Source organism: Pipistrellus kuhlii, unplaced genomic scaffold, assembly GCF_014108245.1.
Source record: "Pipistrellus kuhlii isolate mPipKuh1 unplaced genomic scaffold, mPipKuh1.p scaffold_m20_p_87, whole genome shotgun sequence".
Lineage (NCBI taxonomy): Eukaryota > Metazoa > Chordata > Mammalia > Chiroptera > Vespertilionidae > Pipistrellus > Pipistrellus kuhlii.
Window position 1 is genome coordinate 869,129 of NW_023425592.1, and position 23,332 is coordinate 892,460.

The following is a 23,332-nucleotide window of genomic DNA, read 5'->3' on the forward strand; positions in this document are numbered from 1 at the left end:
TACAGGAGAAATGCAGAGTAAGAGCTGTCGCTCTGGTTCTGAAAGTTTTCTGGCTCTGAACCCTTGCAGGTCCTTTTGGGGTAAACCATGGTGTGGAGCTCCATCCAGATGTGATTGAGTACGCAAAGCAGAAACTAGACTTCTTCATCAGGACCAGCGACAGCTTCGACAAGTAAGGCCAAGCCCTGTCCCTCTGTCAGGGTCTGGGTTGTAAGGTAACTTGATGAGACGGGGGGAATCCATCTGCAGTGTTCTTGGGCCAGCAGGCATGGTTGTGGCGTGCCAGGGGACCAGGATGTGTGGTCTAATTGTTTAAAGTGGAGTGGCTCAGTTGATTGGGCCACTGCAGGATTGCTGGTTCGATTCCTAGTCAGGGCACAGGTGCCGGGGTTCTGGGCTCCATTCCTGTTGGAGGGCATGTAGGAAGAAGCCGATGGATGTTCCACTCTCACATTGATGTTTCTTTCTCTAAAAAAAATTTTAAAAAATCTTAACACATCCCCCTCCCCCTCTCTCTCTTCCCCCGCATCACCCTTGTCATCCTGTCACCATGACCAGGTAGCTTAGTTGGTAGTTGGTTAGAGCATCTTCCTGATACTCCAGGGTTACAGGTGGCAGGCTCGATCCCCGGTGAAGGCACAGACAAAGTCAAGCAATTAATGCATCAATAAGTGGAACAACAAATATGTGTTTATCTCTGAAAATCAATAAAAAAAGTTTTAAAACATATATTGGGGTTTTTAGGGCTTTATATTTGTTCACTGTGATACCTAGGTAAAGGTAGTTTTTCACCAATAAGAGAGAGAAATAGAATGTTCATTTTGCTTCGTTTTCATGTTTCTTATAGAGATGTTTTATCATTGATGGTTTCTAAAACAGTAAACAGTTTTTGTAACTAGTTCTTGCCATTTTTAAACAAGGCATGGATAGTCTTATTTTAGGGATTAAAATTTTTAGAAAAACCAAATGTATTTTACTTACCCTCATTTCACTGTTGTGTAATGACTTTGAATAAGATAATTATTATAAATGTAGGGCAAAGATAGTGATGATTGGAGGTTGAATGCTTTAAGCTTGGATCATGCTTATGATGTTCACTTTAATGATACTTTATTTGGAATTTCTAGGGTTTAATTATTAATAGCACAATCCTTTTTGAAGTCTGGATTCCAGTGCCAGCTCAGTAAGCTGTATTACATAGTGTAGGGTTCTTTTTTTTTTCTTTCTTTTTTTTTTTTTTTTTTTTTTTTTGCATATTACTCTTTTATTAGATGGGATTACTGACAATCTATAAGCATCTTTTTTTTTTTTTTTTTTAGAGCAGGACTACCCAGGCCCCATAGTGTAGGGTTCTGAAGTGAAAATCTCTCACCTGTGGTTGGCGTAAATTTATTTGTAGCCCTGTTATTTGGAGCCGTGGGATGAACACATTTCTTCCTTTCAGGTTTGACTTCTGTGAACCTTCCTTTGTTCCTGGCAATTGCCTGGAGCTTTCTCCTGATTGCTCTCAGTATGACCGGGTGTATTGCGGTGCAGGTGTGCAGAAGGAGCACGAGGACTACATGAAGAGTCTTCTCAAGGTGGGGGGCATCCTGGTCATGCCGCTGGAAGAGAAGGTCAGACCCCTTCCTAACTGACATCTTTGCACACGTAACGGTTTGGCAAGGTCTGTTCCAGGTAGTTGACACATACTCTTCCTTGTAACAAGTCCCTGTGTTCACAAATGAGGTAGAAGGCAAGGACAGGTCTTGGGTCGAATAAGCATCTCAGAGCCTCCTTTTATACTCTCCACCCACAGCTGTGCTGTGGTGCTTATTTTGTTACTAGAATCCTATCCTATATAATAAAAGTCTAAGTGGCCTAACACCCTTGCATGATGCCATCACAAGATGGCTGCCACGAGATGGCCAGCAGGGGAGGGCAGTTGGGGGTGACTAGGTCTGCAAGGGAGGGCAGTTGGGAGCAGTTGGGCCAGCGGGGGTTGGGGGGCAGTTAGGTATCAATCAGGCCCGCAGGGGAGTGGTTATGGGGTGATCCACAGGGATCAGGCCTAAACTGGCAGTCTGACAATACCCCAAAGGGGTCTCAGATTGGAGAGAGTGCAGGCTGGGCTGAGGGACACCCCCCCACTTCACGAATTTTCATACACTAGGACTATCCTATCTAATAAAAGGGTAACATGCAAATTGACAACACCACCACACTCACAATCCACGGCCACTAGCCAATCAGGAGTAAGTATGCAAATTAACCCAACCAAGGTGGCTACGGCCACAGAGCGAGCAGGAGGCTTGGGTTTCCCCGGCAATGGAGGAAGCCAAGCTTCCCTCACATGCAGGCCACCTGTGGACGCCACTCAAGGCCACGAAGTTTCAATTATAGGAGATAAATAAATCCCAACAAAGATGGTGGCAGTCACGGAGCTGGAGAGAGCAGGAGGCTTGAGTTGCCCCCAGCAATGGAGGAATTCAAGCTTCTGCAGCCCTAGCCTGCCTTGGCCTCTACTCAAGGCTATAAAATTTCAATTATAGAAGATAAATAAATCCCAGATCCCAGGGCCTCTGCTTGGGTCGCCAGGGAGCGTGGCCACCCTGCAAACCACCACAGCCCCTCCCTCATGTACCAGGCCTCTATCCTAGCTAATAAAAGAGAAATATACAAATTGACCATCAGTCCTAACACACAAGATAGCTGCCCCCATGTGGATACAAGGTGTCCACCACAAGATGGCCAGCATGGGAGGGCCGTTGGGAGGGACCAGGCCTGCAAGGGAGAGCAGTTGGGGTTGATCAAGCCTGCAGGGGAGGGCAGTTAGGGGTGACCAGGCCGGCAGAGGAGGGAAGTTGGGGGCGACCAGGCCTGCAAGAAAGTATAGTTGGGGGGGAATCCAGGCCTACCAGGATTGGGCCTAAATGGGCAGGTGGACATCCCTTGAGGGAGAGCTTTTGGGGGAGAATAGGCCTGAAGGGGAGGGCAGTTAGGGGCAAATAAGGTGGCAGGGGAGCAGTTAGGCATTAATCAAGCTGGCAGCAGAGTGGTTAGGAGGTGATCAGACTGGCAAGTAGAAGTGATTAGGGCAATCAGGAAGGCAGGCAGGCGAGCAGTTGGAGCCAGCAGTCTTGGATTGTGAGAGGGATGTTCTGATTGCCTGTTTAGGCCTGATCCTACTGGATGTTGGCGGACACTAGGCCTTCAGGGAAGGGCAGTTGGGGGGAGCGGGACCCAGGCCTACTAGGATTGGGCCTAAACAGGCAGGTGGGTCATGCATGTTTTAGTATGTTTTCAGTACTGTGCTTCAGTGGGAAAGACAGACATGCATTGGTCATTGGGAAGGATGACTCACTATCACAAAGAACTAGGAAAAATAAAATTATAAACATTATGAGATTGTGCATTTTTTTAAAAAAAATTCTGTAATTGTTAAATGTTTGCATTTGTAACTTATTTTGCTTGAAAAATAGTCATTCATTTTAGGAAATGAAGGAACACCAGGCACAACTGCTCACAGTTGCCTTCCTGGTGGCTGAGTGTGGTCCTTGTACATGTTTGTAGTTTGATGTTGTTTTTAAAAAGGTGACAGCACATGTTTTAGAAGTTACACTGGTTCCTTAGAAGAGTTTGTGAATATAGTTTCAAGCCAGTCAGTGTTCACATAATTATTTTTAGTTCTTGCCTGGCAGCCACTGGCATGTGGGGCCTAGTTGATGATCGGGTTAGTGATTGGACATGAGGCTGTGTGTTGTGACTCACTGTTATTTTACTGTTACATAAAGACTCAGTGAATTACTACCCAAATTAAAAAACAATTACTCATAAATATTTCAGTATGTATTTGGATAAGATAAGGATTCTGTTTTTAAAACAGTCATAAAACCATCATCAACCTAAAAAATTAGTAGTAATTTTTTTCTTTTTTAAAATGTGTTTTTGTTAATTTCAGAGACAGGCAGGGAGAGGGTGAGAGGGATAGAAATTAGTATTGTTGATCAGCTGCTTCCTGCACACCCCCCCTGCCTCCGGGGTCAAGCCCACAACGTGGACATGTGGCCTGACGGAATTGAACTGTGACCTCCTGGTTCATGGGTCATCGCTCAGCCACTGAGCACACCAGCTGGGCAATAGTAATTTCTGAATATCTTCAACTGTCTACTAGCATTCCATTTTTCCTGATTGTCTTAATGTGATTTTGATTTGTTTATGTGAATGCAGGTCCATTTAAGATTTATGTGTTGAATCTGATTGGAGTATCTCCTAAGTGCATTAATCAGTAGATTCTTTCTTTTTCATTGCAATTTGTTTTTGAAGAAATTAGGCCATTTGTCTTACCAAGTTCCCTGCAGCATATCTCTGTGGGGCTCTCTCCCATGTTCTTTTGGTCCTTTCCTCCGAGAGGGGAGTGGGTGTCAGCCCTCAGCCAGTGGTGTCAGCGCCCGCCACCTGTCTCTCAGGCGGAACGCTGTCCCCATCTGCCCAGTGTGATGTCTGTCTACAATATGTGGCATCACTATTTGATGTCTATAACTAGTTCAGGATTTTTGGGGTGTGTGGTTTTTGCCTTTTTATTCCACTGGAGAGGTGCCAAGTAGGTCGTCCTGCCGGGTTGGTCCTGCTGTTTTCACAGGGACAGGACCAGGCCTCGTCTCTGCTCTTCAGTCTCAGAATGCGAGGTGGGTCCTTCCTTACAGATGACTGTAGGAATCTTCATGGTTTTGCAGAAATACAATTTTATTAGAATTGTGCTACAGCTGGTTAATTTGAGGATTAGAGACATATTTTCAGTATTCTGCTCATACAGAACATGAAATAGGCATTTATAGTTTTAAGGGCTCACCCATTTTTTATTATTACTTTTAACTATTTGATGTTTATTATAACTAGAAATTCTCCTTTTAAGAAATGTTTTCCTTTGGGTGGTGGCACACGGTACGATATAGATCTTATAACATAGAAACCCACACCTGAAACCTATATGTTCATGTTGACCAGTGTCACCCCAATCAATTTAATAAATAATTTTTTTTAAAGGAATGTCTCTGCTAGTATACAAGAATGCAAGTAACTTGTTGATGTTCATCAAATACATGGCTACTGAATTCTTTTATTTCTAAGATTCATGGCATAGAACCTTAGTTTTTAGACGGTTTGCTGGTTTAGATATTTTTAGGTTAGGGAGCATACAATCTTAGCAGGACAGAGCTGATCAGAAATAGTCCTGTGACTCCGGTGTTGTGGTGGCAGAGCAGGCCCACAGAGCACAGGATGGCCGTGCTTTAATCGGCCCTGCGCCCCTGGATTGTGATTCACAGGAGCTGTGGTGAGACGGCACGCAGGGAGCCATGCCAGTGTCACTGGGGCCCTGGGCAGTGTCACTGGGAGGCTCCTTGGACATTTCAGTGTGTGCATCTCCCAAGGGGACGGGAAGCTAGACTCCCAGCAAGGAGCTGTGCTTTGTGGTTGCAGCTGTTGTGCTTGAGTCCCCACTTGCTGTAGGAGTTTTGGCTGGCCAGCGTGTGGTGTAGATTGTGTGTGTCTGATGACTGTCACTTCAGAGTCCTCCACATCCCCTAGCATTGAAAGTGGTCTCATCAGATCCCTACACTGCTTGGATTGTGTCCTTCTGTTGTCCTTTAATTTCTTCCTCTGACATAGACATTTCCTGTAACAGGAGTTAGGGTGAGATGCTTGGCTGTGTTCAGACCCTCTTGTGTTTTTAATGATTTGTGTATCTGTGTAGTTTTAGATGGTGTGTAGGCATTAAAACTATATTTAATCTAACATACCAGTAATTAAGTCTTGTCTTGTCCCTGGGATAGTTGACTAAGATAACGCGCACGGGACCTTCTGCTTGGGAAACCAAAAAGATCCTGGCTGTTTCCTTCGCTCCTCTGGTCCAGCCGCGCCGCTCAGAGTCGGGGAAATCAAGACTCGTCCAGCTACGTGAGTACAGAGTCCCTAGCCCATCATTTGGATGTTTTGAATTTCATTAAAAGGAACCTTTAATATTAAAGAGCATTTCCCACTCACTATAACCTTAAACTTTTTATTTATTTATTTATTTTAAATATATTTTATTGATTTTACACAGAGAGGAATTGAGAGGGATAGAGAGTTAGAAACGTCGATGAGAGAGAAACATTGACCAGCTGCCTCCTGCGAACCCCCTACTGGGGATGTGCCCGCAACTAAGGCACATGCCCTTGACCAGAATCGAACCCAGGACCTTTCAGTCCCTAGGCTGACGCTCTATCCACTGAGCCAAACCGGTCTTGGCTAAACTTTTTTTTTAAAAATGCCTAAAAACCACAACTCTATTTCCAGCTTATTGTACGTGATTTTAGCTGTGTTTTACCTCCTCAGAGAACTGCTGAGGGTGGTGCCCTGGGAAGCAGAAGAGCCCCTAGAAGGGAATTAAACCCGCCCTGTGGAGAGTGTGTCCTGGCACCTCTGCCATGGGGCTCCTGCAGACCCCGGACCTCTGCCTGGGGCGGCTGCAGGGCCACGTGTCCGCCACTCGGCTCAGGTGGGCAGGGCCAGGTTTGCAGTGGAGCCTTCCTCGGCCAGGCCTGTGCCTCTCACTCCGTCAGGGTGCAGACCCATCAAAGAGTTAAGCATTCAGTCAAATGTTTTATAATTTCAACAAGAGACTTACACTGTTTAGCATGCACTCTGCCTTCTGATGATTTAGGAAATTTGGAAAATGAAAAAAAATATAGGAGGAAAAAAATCACCCTTAATTTCAGCACCCAAAGATAACTAATACATGTGGGTGAGTTCCTTCTAGAATCATCCTTTAATATATGTGAGGAGTCACTTACCAATGTGATGTTATGTTCTTCCTGGTCTCTGCTAAGTGCAGGTCACATGACATTGACATGGTCGTTGAAGTGTGAGGAACTGGGGTAAGGAGCAACCATAGACTGTGCAGAGGGACTGAGAGGTTGTGTTGGTCCTTGAGGCCGAGAGGAGCGAAGAGAGGGAGGAAAGGAGCCAAGGCCGTGACTGAAGTGTACGCTCCCAGGGGCTCTGAGGAGGCAGCTGGGCGCCCTAATGGGATGCCGGTTGGCCTGCAGTTTATCCCCTGGGCTGGGCAGAGCTCCTCGGGGGTGACGCCTCTCACTCAGGATCACCCTCCTGAGTGATGCAGTGTGTCCATGTTCCGTGTCCCAGAGGGTGACAGCTGACGCTGCCCACGGTAGCATGTTGGAGGTGAGGGGACAGTCGGGGCTCGAGGAGGCCTGGTGGGGCCTGGCTGATGGTCATGACCAAGTGGAAGGCACCCTGATATGTGGGTTTTGAGCCCGTGGTTCAGAGTGAATATTGGATGATAAGTAATCATGGGATGCTGTTCAGGGATCCTGAAGGGAACAGCAGTCCACTTGTTTGTAATGTGATCTTTGTAAACCAGAAATCACACTGAGGGAGTCAGTGCCGAGTGAAGTCCTGTAGGTGCTGGCAGGGTCAGTCATCAGAGTGGACAGGCCAACGGCAGCACAGGCAGGAACCATTAGGAGGCGATTGGGATTTCCCAGGCTAGAGATAAAGATGGATGGTAAACACTGGCCCAAGAGGGAAGGACCAGGACAGGCCCAGGGACCTCTCTGAAGAGGATGCCAGAGACTGTTGTGGATGTGGGCTTGTGGTCAGGACGGGTGATAGCCCTGGGAGTTGCTGGCCGGTTTCTGTTCATTGAAGCCACAGACTAGATGTCAGATGAAGGAGAGAGGAGAAAGGGTAAAGTCAGAACCTTGGGAAGCAGCACTGGGGCTGAGAGGAGGGAGAGCCGACACCGGCCCCACGTGGCCCACGTGCCAGTGCTGTCCGTGGGAGGTCCGGTGGCCGGTGAAGGACTCCTTCCAGCTGTCTGAGGAGCAGCAGCGAGTGGCAGGGTGGCCCGCGTCCTCTGGAGGAAGAGGACAGTGAGCAGAGAGAGTTGGTGCTGACAGAGGGGTCATGGGAACTCCCAGGTCCCTGGGTCCACGGGGCACTTGCTGAGGCTCTGCGAGGCCTCCGGAGGGCGGTGTGAGTTTTTGGAGTGCTCGGGTCTTGGAGGGGAGAGTAGTGCTGGTTTTGAGTTTACTGTATTGAAACACTTGACCCCCTCATTCCTTTCCCTCTGAGAAAAGCCCTCACAGCCTCATCGAAGAGCCTGCATAAAACTCAGTGACCAAGCTTTACTTTTTCTGTAAGCTGTAGAGTTTTTGTTCTTAAAACTGTTGTGATTCTCCTTTTCTCTACTTTAACAACAGCAAGAAGTATTCAGTTTATAAATCACAATGAAAACAGAGTAGGTGGGCGAGTGCTGGATGGCGGTGGGTGAGAGCCCTTGGCAGACACAGGGACCAGGGGCCGGCCAGGCTGGGGAGACGCAGAGCAGCTGGGCTCTTTCCTGCTGGTCTCTGCCAGCGGCGGGGCCCTCCTTCGTCTCCGTGCAAGCTACATGTGTCAGCTATTTCCTGAAAAGAGCTCCTGCTCTGTGCTTTGTTCACATGCAGTTTCCAGTTGGTTAGGCCTGATTGTCAGCACAAACACTGACTCATGTCCTTTGCGCTGCAGCCCCCCTGGCGGTCCGGAGCCTCCAGGACTTGGCTCGCATTGCCATCCGGGGCGCCATTAAGAAGGTCATTCACCAGGAAGCAGTGAGCAGAAATGGGGACGGACTGAAAGCCACTCCCAGGTTCAAGCGAAGGAGAGTGCGCCGCCGTCGAATGGAAACCATTGTCTTCTTAGACAAAGAGGTCTTTGCCAGTCGGATTTCCAACCCTTCTGAGGACAACAGCTGTGAGGGCTTGGGAGAGGAGCAGCGGGAAGAAGAGGAGCAGAGCCCAGCTGAGACAAAGCCAGAGCCCCCCGTGAACTTCCTGCGGGAGAAGGTCCTGAGCCTGCCCCTGCCTGACCCCCTGAAGTACTACCTGCTCTACTACAGGGACAAGTGAGCGCATGCAGGTGGCGCCAAGCCTGTGGCCAGCGGAGTGTGCCCTGTCTGCACGGTTCTTCCAGTTTGATCTTGATTATCTTGTAGAATTTTCATTAAATGGTAGATTTCTTTAAATATAATCTGACAAACAGTAAGTGCATGGGAGAATGTTTTCTTGAAAGGGACAGAGTCTCCTGGAGAAAGGCTCCCCTCAGCTCATGGGAGGCACAGGGAGGCACGTCTGCACAAGCAGGGAGGCCGGGGGGCTGTGCCGTGCGTGGAGCGTGCAAGCGCACCTTTGTGAGCGTGGGGGCTTCTGGGTGAGACACACCTCTGTCCAAATTTGAATTTGACGTTATCAACCTCTTAATTCATGGCCCTGACCTTCACTAAACCTAGCTCTCTTTTCTTGACAAGCCCTCCCTTATTGTAAAATTGTAAAAATTCTTATGGGAGTTGTCAGTTTGTGTGTGTGCTTATTTTTAATTGTGTTGGGGGAGGGGGAATAAAAGTATCAAACTGCCAGATACCTTTTAGGAGTTCCAAGAATTCCGAGGAGTTTTCCCTGATACCTTCCCTTACCTTTAGAAGAGCTAATGTCACGCTGGCTGGTAGCTCGGTTGGTTGGAGCGTCCAGATACACCAAAGTTTCGGTTTTGATCCCTTGTCAGAGCACACACAAGAATCAGCCACCGAATGTTTAAAGAAGTGGAGCAACAATAAATCAGTGGTTCTCTCCCTTCTCTTCTCTACAATCGATCGATCGATCTATCGATCAGTCGATCAAAAAAAAAACACCAATGTCTAGTAATCCCTGCGAGAATACCTTGAAGAATGAAGCGCATGCAGTGTAGGTAATAAACGACAACGTTTACCCCAGTGCGGACTGATGACGACGACGACGAGAGGATTGCGGTGATCCTTGCTAGGGTTGGCCTCAGGAGGGACCCAGGCCGTGGCCCTCGGAGCCAGTGGAGGCCCTCGGGCTGCGGGAAGGGTGGGGACTCTGGCTGCTTGCGCTTTTCGCTTTCCTTCAGAGCTTCCATTGGTATTCCTCTATAATCACATTAGAGAACTGACTCATAGATTTTATCTTTTGTAATTCTGGAGAAAAAAGATTTGTTAGTTTTGTAATTTTTCTTAAGAACAAATATATGTATTTTGCTAGCTCCATTGCACAGACTGGGGCCTCGTGTGGCAGGAGCTTTTGTCTCATTAGGTTCTGGGTCCGGAGGAAGGGTCCTGTTGGTCTGGTGGCAGAATGTTTGACGTTACAGTGCTTATTCCAAAACACTGGTTCTTTCTCATTTTTTTGTTTGTTTGTTTGTTTACCCAAACAGAAGAAACGGTATTAAATGTTAACAAATAGCCCAGTAAACAGTGCTGATGTTGGTCAGTCACCCAGAGTTGAGGTTTAATTTTATCGCTTCAAGTCTTGGGTGTTGCTGAGGTTTAGTGTCTCTGGTTTCAACCAGTTAACTGAGTCCTGGTTATTTTTCACCTTTTTGCTGTGTTTAGTAGCTGAATCCTTTCTGTCACAGGATGCTGTGTGCATGCCTCACTGGGAAACTGTGTTGTGTCCTCCTGGGCTTGTGTCCTGAAGCTGTTGGGAAGAAGCACTTCACGGCTTGGTGACCTGCCTGTGACTCGGCCACTCTCCGAGCAGGGTGGAGCACTCCCAGGGACCCTGCAGAGCGACAGGGTCTTGTGGATACACAGAGGCCTCCAATTTGTGGACATTCTTGGACTTAAGTGTATCTGTGAAATCTGTTCTATTATGCTTTTCCCCTGTGATTGTATATGGATTTCATTTCTTTTAAACCACATTTGCCTTATAAAAGGCAATGCAGGGGCGTGTGCCTCGGTTGTGGGTTCCCCAGCCCTGGTCGTGGTGCGTGCAGGAGGGTGGTGCGTGCGGGAGTCGCCAATCAACGTCTCTTGTGTTAATGTTTCTCCCTCTGTCCCTCCTCCCTCCCTCTCACTTTCTCTAAAACCAGTGGAAGAAATGTCATCAGGTGAGGATTCAAAAAAAGGCCATGCATAACACGTTTTCCCATGTGTTAAACATGCCTAGCAGTTTTAATTTACATGTTCTCAGTTGTGATTTTTAAAGCAGAATTTGGTTAAAAAATCTGATGCTGTAATCTATATGAACTAGCTGGTAAACATGGCGGAGGGTGTGAGCGGCCGCCTGTGGCCGGGCCTCTGGTGCAGCGTGAGCGGCCTGCGGCTCCTCGGTATGTGCTCCCGCCAGCCGCGCAGACACCGCTCTTCGACTGTGGGCTTCTGTGTAGTCAGTCATCCTGTGTTTTTATATGTGACTTTTGTCTTAGAAGTAGGAGAGCCATTGAGATGTACAAAACAAAGATCAAGTTTATAACATTAAGTGTGTAATGTAAAAATCACTGTGTGAACGTGCTTTAGCCAGGCTGGAACTTCCAGGGGATTAATGTAAGAAATCTGAAACTGGTTTTAAAAGCTGACATACCTGGATAAATACAAGCTATCAATAAAGGCAGTTAAGACATTTTAGCCTTCTTAGCACTGCTTCTGTTTCTTGTCTGGGATAGATATGCTTGTCCCCCGATCTTAAAAAAAAAAAAAAAAAAAAAAAAAAAAATATATATATATATATATATATATATATATATATATATATATATATATTTTTTTTTTTTGTTTGTTTGTTTGTTTGTTTGTTTTGTTTTTGTTTAATGTATTTTCTTTCACACTTTATTACTAATTCTGGTATATGAAGAGTGTCTGTGGTTAGATTTTTGGCACAACTTTTCCATAACCTGAAATATGGAAATAAAATTGGGTACTACTGGTAGCTATAGATTTTACCAGCAGCAAAGGGTTTAAGGTTGGTTTGGGTCAGGGCCTAGGACCAGAGCTGAAGTTTAGGATTGGGGTTTATGGTCAGGGTCAGAGCAGGGTTGGAGGTTAGGATCAGGACTTCAATTTTTGAGGTGGTATTGCAAAAAAATTTTTTTCATTTCAAATTCCAGTTTTTCCTGTACATTTTAGTCCATCTGGGCTGCTATAATAAAACACCATTTTGGTATTTTGGGTGGCTTCTAAACAAGTTATTTTTCACATTCTGGAGGCTAAAAGTCTGAGCTGGTAGGAGAGGGCCTCTCTCCGGTCCCTGGGGTCCAGCTTACCCTCTCAGGGAGGAAGGGGCTGGGTCTCGGACAACACAGACGCTTCATGCAGACTTCATCTTCATGGCTTGAGGCCCCACCTCCTAACACCATCACACAGCGCTTTAAGGTGAGGTGTGTCTGGCCATGCTGTTGGCCCAGCTGTGCACTCACCTGAGGCTTGCCTGCAGGCGTGTCCGGTAGCATGGGCAGCTGCAGCCGCCAGAGACTTGGCTGATCAGCAACAGGGATGTGTTTCTCCCCAGCTAGAGGTGGGAAGGCTCCAGGCGAGTCTGTCTGATTGCAGCTTGACTCTTCCCCTCCACCCCACACAACAGAAGGGCAGTGGAGTTGTTATCCTATAGGGTTAGGGGAGACTTGGAGAAAATAAAAGTTGTTTGGGAAACAGCTGTTGTTGCTGTGTGTGGTGATGGGTGGGAGGGATGAAGGGTCAGGGCCACGCATACCCCGACCTCAGGTTCTGTCCTGGAACCTGGGGCAGAGCAAGCGCCTTCTGCTCCTGGGATTGCCGAGGGTTGTACTGTGACGGAATGACCCGCCTGTTGGCGGAGATGCAGCTGCCTGTCTGATCTGCACCAGCTGGCTGGCTCACACCGTCTGTGCACGCACTCAGGTCCACGATGGAGCTTTCTCAGGTCTCCCTGGGCACTGAGTTCACTTTGTGAACGAATGCCCTCCCAATAGCATCACTTCCTAACACTACACATGGCATTAGGTTTCCACATATGAATGTGGGAGGACAGGCATTCAATCCATAGCAGGGAGAGTGCTTCAAGCTCCTTCCTGTGGTTGCTGAGAGGATTATCCCTCAGGTGATGACAGCTTGAGGACCTCAGTTCTTCCATAGCTGTTGGCAAGAGGCCTCGAGTTTCCTTTCTCTAGGGCAGTGGTCGGCAAACGGTGTGGCTCGTGAGCCACATGCGGCTCTTTGGCCCCTTGAGTGTGGCTCTTCCACAATATACCACGTGTGGGCGCGCACATACAGTATGATTGAAACTTCGTGGCCCATGTGCAGAAGTCGGGTTTTCGGCTCTCAAAAGAAATTTCAATCGTTGTACTGCTGATATTTGGCCCTGTTGACTAAGGAGTTTGCCGACCACTGCGCTGGGGCAACTCACAGCAGGGGCAGTGCCTGAGGGCAGAGTTGGAGAGCGACCAGGTGAGGCAGTGAGAACCTGCACCTGCCCAGTCCAAAACACTCTTAAACTTGCAAGGATGGATTTTTGCTGTTAAAAATGAAATTATTTAGTCCTGGCTGGTTTGGCTCAGTTGGTGCATGAAGTTCATTCACTCTGATCCTAGCCTCTGGTAGACTGAAGGGTCCTGGGTTCAATTCCAGTCAAGGCATGTGCCCAGTTTGCCCAGGTTGTGGGTTCCATCCCGAGTGGGGGATGTACAAGAAGCAGCTGGTCAATGATTCTCTCTCATTCTAATATATAAAAACCCAGGGTCCCTAATGTCCAAAATAACCGAAGGCTCAACTGACAGAAGTCCTGCAGTCAGTGCTGGGTTACCGTGGTGACCCAGCACTGACTGCCGAGGGGGCTGTGGATCAGGCCTGGAGAGAGGCCTGGAGAGAGAAGCAGGGTCTGATACTATCCTCCCTGGCAGCTGTTGATCAGCCCTTGCCTCTCTCTTTCTCTCCAGGCCTGGCCAGCAGCTACACCTCTTTTTCTCTCCGGGCCTCCGTGGGGGCTGCTGATCAGCCCTGGCTCTCTGATCAGGCCCAGAGATAGGCCTGGAGACACTGACTGGCATAGAAATCGGCCAATCAGAACCAAATTTGGGTGAACTGGGAAGGCAGAGCCTAAGGTGGGGGCTGAGTTGGGGTTTCAAGGGCAACAGCTATTTGGTGTAAGGTGTAAGAAAGCGGTTCAATGTTTTGTTCAGTTTGGCAGTATAGTGCATATGGCTCATTATCAGTCCAGATATAGAGAATATGTATTTTTGTATACTAAGAGCATCTCCTCCTGCTGAAAAAGTCTTTCCCCCCCATTTAAGCAATCATATCCTATATAATCTATATTAATAAAAGGGTAATATGCTAATTAGACTGGATCAATTGGCCATCTTCCGGAATTCTGACTTCCTTCTGGACAAAGCCATGGTGGTGGGGGCCAAGGCAGAGACAATCAGGCTGGCAAGGGAAGGCAGTTTAGAGCAAGATCAGGCCATCAGGGGAGGGCCATAGGGGAGAGATCAGGCAGGCAGGGGAGGGCAGTTGGGGGCAACCAGGCTGGCAGGGGAGGGCAGTTGGGGGTGAAATCAGGCTGGTGGGGGAAGGCAGTTGAAGGCAAGATCAGGATGGCAGGGGAGGGTCATTGGGGGTGAGATCAGGATGGCAGGGGAGGGTCATTGGGTGCGAGATCAGGATGGCAGGGGAGGGTAGTTGGGGGCGAGATCAGGCCATCAGGGGAGGGCAGTTAGGGGTGACCAGGCAGGCAGAGGTAGTTAGGGGCGATCAGGGAGGCAGGCAGGTGAGCAGTTAGGAGCCAGCGGTCCCAGATTGTGAGAGCGATGTCTGACTGCCGTTTTAGGGATCGGGCCTAAACTGGCAGTCGGACATCTCCCAAGGGATTCCCAATTGGAGAGAGTGCAGGCTGGGCTGAGGGAAATGACTTTGTGCACCGGGCCACTAGTCATTGATAATTCTCCCATCTCTCTTCCTCTCTGAAATCAATAAAAATATATTTTTAAAAGTCAACTTATTGTACTTTAGTAAGCATGTCCAGAACATTGCAATCAAGTGGGTTTGGCTACACATCAGAAGCCAGCAGTCCCTGAGACTCCACGGGGACTCCCTGGGCAGCACCATGGCAGCGGGAAGGGGAGGAAGACTCTGGGTGGGCTTGTGGATGAAAGGCGCCACATGCTGACCAGGTGGGAAGCAGCATGGAAAGACAATAAAGCCTTAGTTTCATGGATAGAACAGACCGGACAGACTACAAAAACGCATGCACAAACCCAACAATGGGAATGTGCCTGTGCCCTAACTCAACTGGGCCTGTTGTCTATGCTAATGCAAATGGAATCTGAAGTGGCTATGAAACAATGGCCAACTATAATGGCTGCAGGAGCCCAGGCCAGACACTTATGGGACTCATATGGTTTCCTAGGAATTTGAAAAATTGTTTTAAAAGCCCAGGTGCCTCAGTTAAATCCTAAACTTAAATTTCTAGTAGTTCAACTGACCAGCATAGGCACCATCCTCAATAATACAAGAATACTTCTAATGGTGAGTTGATGGGCCATATTTAAAAATAATAAACAATTTGAACCCATCTCACTGTCTGATTGTGAAAGTCAGAGAGGTGAATGGTTATGCCCCCAATCCATTGAATTCACCCAGTTCTAGCCTATTGTATCTGCCCCAAGGAATAACAATATATGGTATATGGGAAAGGGGTGTTTTTGCTGGGAAGGGTTAAAAATTCTTCTGTTATACTAAGAAATTTTTTACTGTAATATCACCAAGTTTACATTAAATAATACTATTGGGTCGGCAACTAAGTAATTGCGTATTTTTAAAAGAAAATCAAAGACAATTTTTTTATGGAACTAAATAACTTTATTCTGTAATGTATTGCCCATTTTGATCAATGACCTTTTGCCATCTTTCAGGCAGCATCATAATCCCACGTTCAAAAAACTTCTGGTTTTTATTAGCAAAAAACTGAATCAGGTACGATTTGACATCATCATCATTATTGAAATTTTTACCATTCAAGGAGTTTTGTAAAGATCGAAACAAAAAGTAATGAGATGGTGCAAGGTCAGGACTATATGGTGGATGTGGCAAAACATCCCAACCAAGCTCCATTAATTTTTGCCGAGTGACCAAAGATGTGTGTGGCCTTGCATTGTCATGATGGAATACACCACCTTTTCGATTTGTCAATTCGGGCCACTTTTCTTTAACTGCATTGTTTAATTTCGTTAGTTGTTCAATGTAGACATCAGAATTGATCGTTCGGTTGGGTGGTAAGAGTTCAAAGTAGACAATTCCTTTGTAATCCCACCAAACTGATAACAAAACCTTCTTTTGATGAATATCAGCTTTTGATGTTGTTTGAGTTGGTTCACCTGGCCTGCTCCACGATCTTTTCCGCTTGATATTGTTGTAAACAACCCATTTTTCATCGCCAGTCGTTTTAAAAATGGATCATTTTCATTATGTTTCTTTAGCAAATCGCAGCTGCTAATGCGTTGCGTTAACTGTGATTCTTTCAGTTCGTGAGGAACCCATGTATCGAGTTTTTGAACATAGCCAAGTTGTTTTAAGTGATTTTCAATGCATGTATGTGATACATGAAGCTTCTCTGCAATCTCACGTGTTGTACTGTGACAGTCCGAATTGATTATTGCTTTGATTAGGGCGTCATCAACTTCAACTGGACGACCAGAGCGTTTTTCATCTTTGAGTGAAAAATCACCAGAACGAAATTTGGCAAACCAATTTTGACACTGCCGTTCTTTTAAGGCTTCGTCACCATAAACAGCACATAACTTTTTATGAGCTTGCGATGCGTTTTTCCCTTTGCGGAAATAAAAAAGCAAAATATGACGAAAATGTTCCTTTTGATTTTCCATTTTTCAACGAACGCCAAACAAAAACTACAAAACAGATCAAAAAACTTTTTTTACTGATTAACAGCTGAATAGCCAACTATCAAATAACAAAATGTGTTTTACATTTGTACTACGTCTGCAAACCTAAAAATTCAACTGAAGCCATATATGTGTGAAACCCGCAATTACTTAGCTGCCGACCCAATAGAATATGGTGTAATACTGAAATTATAGGCAGAATGACTTTGCCTGATGATCATAAAATCTGTGGTAATATTGATATTGAAAAACCAATGTATTGGGAAACTGGACTCTTCCCCATGAAGTCAATTCTGTGGAAACTAACCTGCCAGAAGAAAATTAGAGCTTCTAGGTAATTAAATAATAGAGAGCCTTAATTCATCTGGCCAAACATATCATAAGGTACAACTGACAGTGGATGAAGGAGGAAAACATGTAATTAGCTTAGTAAAAAAACTATAATAATGCATGTAAAGTGTTTTTCAGTTGGCCTGGATGCTTGTTCCCCTCATACTTTTCCTTATCTAGTATTAGACATTTTCTGTTCCTAATCAGTGTTATTGGTTTAGTATTGTTACTTTTGTTCCCGATATGTAAATGTTATATTAGATGCAGAAAAAGAAAACTTCATAAACAGCAAAAAGATTCGGATCTTGGTGGCTCAACAATTAGAAATGATTCAGAGTACTTTTTTTAACAAGGACATATAGGATCTGACTGCCTCCCATTTACTTGCCTTTTTAAATAATAATAATTTGACCTTAAATGCCATCTAAGGTGATGGACTTGCCCCATCCCCAGTGGTCCACCGGTTCAGCAAGACATGCTGACGTTGAGACATCCTAGGAATGAGCCTTCCTAGCACCGTGGGACTCCATTATCCAACCAAAAGGTTAGTCATCAATGCATCCTTTGGATTGATTTATGACTAAAAGAGGGATGTGTGGACGAATGGGGCCATATGCTGACCTGACAAACTCAGGGGAGGTCTGCATAGCGGTCTTGCAAACTCATAGACCTAAAGTAACCACAAAGGATGGTCTGAAATTAAACTTTAACTAAACGCAGTTATGGTGGGCCAGTATCTTCACTGATAAGGTCAACCTTTACCTTAACAAAAAGCCCATGTGTCTTTTTGCCTCTGTGATAACACACCTTTAGAAATGTCAGGGTAACTTGTAACTTCCTTTTTTCTGGAGCCCCTGGGGCACAACCAAATGTGGTGGATGCCAGGACAGAGACCATAAATTCCTTCAGTGTCATGTTAATTGTTCCTGCACCCACCTAGATATGTGTCCATCATTTCACTTTTTGTCCAATCCCAGGGTTTTTCCCAGCTTTGCTTTCTCCCACCTCCTTACTCCATCACCAACGAATTTCGTGTAACCCACCTATGTCCCTCTGATGGCAATGTATAAATACAAATGTAACCATTCTCCGCAGCATTATCTCAATTTGTGGAGGTTCTGCTTTCCGGCATATATCAACAGTTTGGCTCAAATAAACTCACAAAAATTCTTTACAGGTTTCAGTGTTTTTGTTTTTGTTTTTTGTTTTTTTATCAGGCCTTGGGTGGAGCCAGTCTTAGGGTGTGTCTGGCTCCTTCTGTGACCTGGAGAGGGAAACCCCAGAACAATGAGAGAGCAGCCACAGGGAGTAGAGATGCATCGATGGGTAATTTATCCACTTGTACTTTCCTTATTTTAGGGTCCATTTTATTAATGTCTATTTTTACTAGGAAGTCGCCCATTTTTCTAGTTTGCCAGGTTTCTCTTAATTGACTTTTGATTTCTCCTCCCTAATGTCTATTTTAAGTTGTCCCAGATTCAAAAGCCAGTTACAGTCCTCCTCGACCTTCCAGCCAGAAAGATCAGTGCAGATCCTGGGGCTCCTGGCACTGTGCCAACGATGGAGACTTCACTCTAGCCTGGGGGGAAGCCCTGGCAGTGTTTATACATGACACGGGACAAGATTAGATCCCTAATTTGGAAAGATGCAGCTGCTGAGTGTGGAAGTTGGGTAGGACGAGAGGGAACAGGAAGCTGGGCAGTGGGATGGCTGTTGAGCCTGGTGCTGGCCACGCTGAGGCAGGACGGATTGGCGGAGGAGCAGGGTGTGAGGACCAGCGAGGTGTGGGAGCTGGTGCCTAGGAGGACTGGCCATTCGGACCTCAATAGGAGAGCTCATTCTGCTGAAAGGAGACTCTTTGCTGACCTCTAGGTTTATTGGCCATGGAAGGAAGGAAGGAGTAAGAAGGGAGGAGGAGTGCTGGTCGCACGCTGGGCAGCAGCCAAGGGCACCACTGCACGGCATCGCCCCCGCCACCCAGAGGGAGCGGTGTCCCGTCTGACAGGGCCGGCCGAGGCTCCATGCCTCTGGCTGAAGCTGCACAGCGGCAGGCGGAGGGGCCAAAGCGGGCTCTGCGCTGTCCTCAGGCCCTGCCCGGAAGGGCTTGGGCTCTACTTGGAGCCACCAGGAAGCTCCGGGCAGGTGAGACCTCAGGAAGCATTAGCCTCAAGGGACCTAAAAACTTGCTGCGCTTCTGCCCTGACAAAGGCCTGGAGTGATTGTTCCTGGGGAAGCGGCCGGGAGCATGTAGATAGCAGGTTCTGCAAGACCAGTTTCTGGGAAAGAGGCAGTGACTTAATGATAGGTTATCAGGAATGTACACTGGGCTTGGCACAAATTCAGATTGCTGGCCCCCCCAAATATCAGGGTCACGTTGGAATATAGCCTTTTTAGCCTTCTCAACTATAGCACAGTGTTTGAAACCACTTGGAATTCACTGGAAAAAAGAGCAGTAAACTACACAATCATTAGCAAACACCTGGAAATAACATCTAACATCAGGAAAGAGGGTAGAAATGTGTTTGACAACTGGGGGGAAGCCCTAACTAAAGAGCAGTAAGCTCACTATAGCAAAGTGTTTGCAACCACTAGGAATTCACTGAAAAGCAGATATAAACTATAGCAACTAGACGGAAAACACCTGGCAGTCACTTCTAAACATCAGGAAAGAGGGATTAAAACAACATTGTCCAGGATTGGAGGTGTGTGGCTCCAGAATATCAAAGCACACTACATCTCTTACTGCCTCAATGCTTCCCATGCTGGGCTGAGCAGAGAGAGAGGATTGTGGAAAAGCAACTCATTAGATGGGGGTGGGGGTGCTACAGGAGAGCAGACTGGCCTTCATTCCTACAGAAGGAATCCTCTCACTCTAGGCTTCCCTCCCGTCATCTCACAGCTGTATTTTGGCAGGAGCCTGTTTGCATGCATGCATATGCTTGTGCTTGTGCATATGTGTGTGCATGTGTTTACTGGACAAAGGGGAAGAGCTCATCGTGTGGAGGTATTGCTGCAGGGAGGTCTGTCAGGACGCAAGCCTAACTAGTCCATCGACCAGAAAAATCCAAATGACGTGTGGGCGGAAGGGGACCACATGCTATTGTTGCAGAAGACTGGAGAAAAACCAAGTCACACTTAGAGAAAGGGAATTAGTTACATTTTATTATTAAACTAGAGGCCTGGTGCACGAAATTTGTGCACAGGGGTGGCGGGAGGGGTGGGGAGGTAGGTGTCCAGCCTGCACCCTCCAATCTGGGATCCCTCTCACAATCCAGGACTGCTGGCTCCCAACTGCTCGCCTGCCTGCCTGCCTGACTGCCCCTAACCGCTTCTGCCAGCCAGCCTGATCACCCCTTAACCACTCCCATGCCAGCCTGATTGATATCTAACTGCTCCCCTGCCAGCCTGTTTGCCCCCAACTTCCCTCCTCTGCCTGCCTGGCCACCCCTAACTGCCCTCCCTACAGGGTTGATCACCTCCAACTGCCCTCCCTTGCAGGCCTGGTGCTTCCCAACTGCCCTCCCCTGCTGGCCATCTTGTGTCCATATGGGGGCAGGATCTTTGACCACATGGGGGCAGCCATCTTGTGAGTTGGAGTGATGGTCAATCTACATATTACTCTTTTATTACTGTAGATAGGATAGAGGCCTGGTGCAAGGGTGGGGGCTGGCTGGTTTGCCCTGAAGGGTGTCCTGGATCAGGGTGGGGGTTCCTTTGGGGTATGGGGTGGCCAGGGCAAGGGGCCTGTGGTGGTTTGTAGGCCAGCCACGCCCCTTGGTGACCCAAGCAGAGGCCCGGGTATCTGGAATTTATTTACCTTCTACAATTGAAACTTTGTAGCCTAGAGTGGAACCAAGCCTCTTGCTCGCTCTGTGGCTGCAGCCATTTCTGTTTGGATTTGTTTACCTTCTATAATTGAAACTTTGTAGCCTTAAGTGGAGGCCTAGGTTGGCAAGGACAGGCTTGGATTTCTCCATTGCCGGGGAAACCCAAGCCTCCCTCCTGCTCTCTGTGGCTGTAGCCATCTTGGTTGGGATTATCTGCATTCTTGCTCTGATTGGCTGGTGGACGTGGCTGGTGGGTGTAATGGAGGTATGGTCAATTTGCATGTTACTTTTAGATAGGATTCTGAGCAGGCCCAGAGAAAAATGTGTCTTTCAAATTCTGGGCCCACCAACATGGAGGAAACTTTTTCTATTTATACTTTTTCTAGCTCTTTTGTCTCCAAAATTTGGAATGAGTCTTCTGGGCCTTCTGGAAAAGAAGGCCTGTTGCTGGGAAGGGGCCTTGAGACCGTATCTCCAGGCCGGGCCTGGTGTCAGTACTGACAGCTCTGTCTGGGGCATAGTTTGTGGCCTCTCTGGAATAGGAAGTAGTCTGATTTTCCTTATTATTTAAGCCAGCACTCATTTACAGAAGCCAAAATAGCAGGGTTAAAACTTCAAACAGCAATTTTTATATAGGTGGATGCTTCATTATCTAACCCTGTGAGCTCAGGGAAGGCCTATGTGGCCTGGTGGCCTTGCAAACTCAGAGACCCAAAGTAACCGCCAAAGATGGTCTGAAATGAAAACTCTGTCACTAAAAGCAGTGGATGGCAGGCAGGTAGCCATTTCCTAGGCTAGAATCTTCCCCGCCTTGACAAAAGTCAACCTTTATCTTCACTGAGCCTGTCTATTGTCTTTTGCCCAATAGGATAACTATAGTCACACCCCTCTCCCACACCCCTCTGGGCACGACCAGTCTCCTTTATCATTATCATTATCATTATCATTGTTGATCATATTTGGCTCAAATACACTGTGATTCCCCCTCCTGTCCCCCTTTCCCCCCATTCCCCAATCCCAGTGGCCGCCCAGAGGCCCAGAGGCTCAGTTCAGCATTAGAATGAAACCCCTAACCTGAGGGATGAGCGGAAGGGAGCTGGGGTGGGGGATGGGGAGTAGGAGATGGGGTAGGGAGCAAGGGGGAGGAGAGGTGGTCAGGGCGATTCATTCCATGGATCTCACTCAGTGGCTTCTTTCAAATGCAGAAAGCTCTCCAGTGACTCCTTAGGCCCCAGCTAGCCAACTTCCAGGAGTGAGGATGTTTGAGAAACCAGCCTGTCCCGGTGGAAAAGAGTGCCCTCCATCTGCCATTCCAGGAACCAGCCCTCTCCCGTTTGGGAATCATGTGTGGGGTGGGGAGCAGAGTGAGATGTTTGAGGGTCCTGAGTCCAGGGTCCAAGGCAAAGGTAAACAGTAAATCTCAGGGTATTAGAGACATCTTCTTGGAGGAGAGACATGGGTAGGAGTGGAGTGATGAGGGCCCCTGGAGGCCTGGTGAGGGACGATTTGACTCAATAAGCTCAGGTCACCGGACCAGCCAGCACACTCTGCTCCAGTTGCTGGTTTTTATCATCATCCATTCCCACCCCTCCCCTTCCCCCTCCTCCCCCCCACTTCCAGACTGCTCCAACTGTGCCACTCACGACAGATAGCCTTTTATCATTCATCTTTAACTTCCCTGTGGATGGATGGATGCATGAACATTAGAAAAATTCAAATCTGTGGAGAATTTCTGAGTTCAATTTTTTTTTTAATTCAGTAAATCTTTATTGTTCAGATTATTACAGTTGTTCTTTCCCCCCATCCCCCCTATGGCTCCCTTCCACCTGGTTCCCATCCCACCCTCTTCCCTTAACCGCCCCCCCCCCATTGTCTTCATCCATAGGTGTACAATTTTTGTCCAGTCTCTTCCCGCACCCCGCACACCCTTTTTCCCAGAGAGTTGTTAGTCCACTCCCTTTCTATGCCCCTGATTCTATTATGTTCACCAGTTTATTCTGTTCCTCAGATTTTTAATTCACTTGATTTTTAGATTCACTTGTTGATAGATATGTATTTGTTGTTCATATTTTTATCTTTACCTTTTTCTTCTTCCTCCTTTTCTTAGAGAATACCTTTTAGCATTTCATATAATACTGGTTTGGTGATGATTAACTCCTTTAGGTTTTTCTTATCTGTGAAGGTCTTTAGCTGACCTTCAATTCTGAATGTCAGCTTGGTTGGGTAGAGTACTCTTGGTTGTAGGTTCTTGCTATTCATCACTTTGACTATTTCTTGCTACTCCTGTCTGGCCTGCAATAGTTTCTGTTGAGAAATCAGCTGACAATTGTATGGTTGCTCCCTTGTAGGTAATTAACTGTTTTTCTCTTGCTGCTTTTAATATTCTCTCCTTGTCTTTTGCTCTTGGAATTTTAATTATATGTCTTGGTGTGGTCCTCTTTGGATTCCTTTCGTTTGGGGTTGTGTATGCTTCCTGGATTTGTAAG

The 23,332-nt window shown here is 46.9% G+C and overlaps 1 protein-coding gene across 6 annotated transcripts in view; it reads left to right on the top strand.

Annotated features, from left to right (window-relative positions):
* The window catches only part of LOC118712274 (protein-L-isoaspartate O-methyltransferase domain-containing protein 2), an 83,576-nt gene extending 72,130 nt beyond the window's left edge, over positions 1-11,446 (top strand). For 3 of the 6 annotated variants that reach the window (XM_036425839.2, XM_036425841.1, XM_036425840.1), the window contains exons 3-6: positions 70-172; positions 1,445-1,616; positions 5,814-5,937; positions 8,554-9,683. In XM_036425839.2, the coding sequence (XP_036281732.1) occupies positions 70-172; positions 1,445-1,616; positions 5,814-5,937; positions 8,554-8,933 (779 nt within the window). In that variant the 3' untranslated portion in view covers positions 8,934-9,683. Of the gene's footprint in view, positions 1-69; positions 173-1,444; positions 1,617-5,813; positions 5,938-6,357; positions 6,815-8,492 lie in introns of those variants that run through there. The other 3 variants (XM_045577300.1, XM_045577299.1, XM_045577298.1) reach the window with 3 other exon arrangements.
* Positions 11,447-23,332: the final 11,886 nt, after the last annotated feature.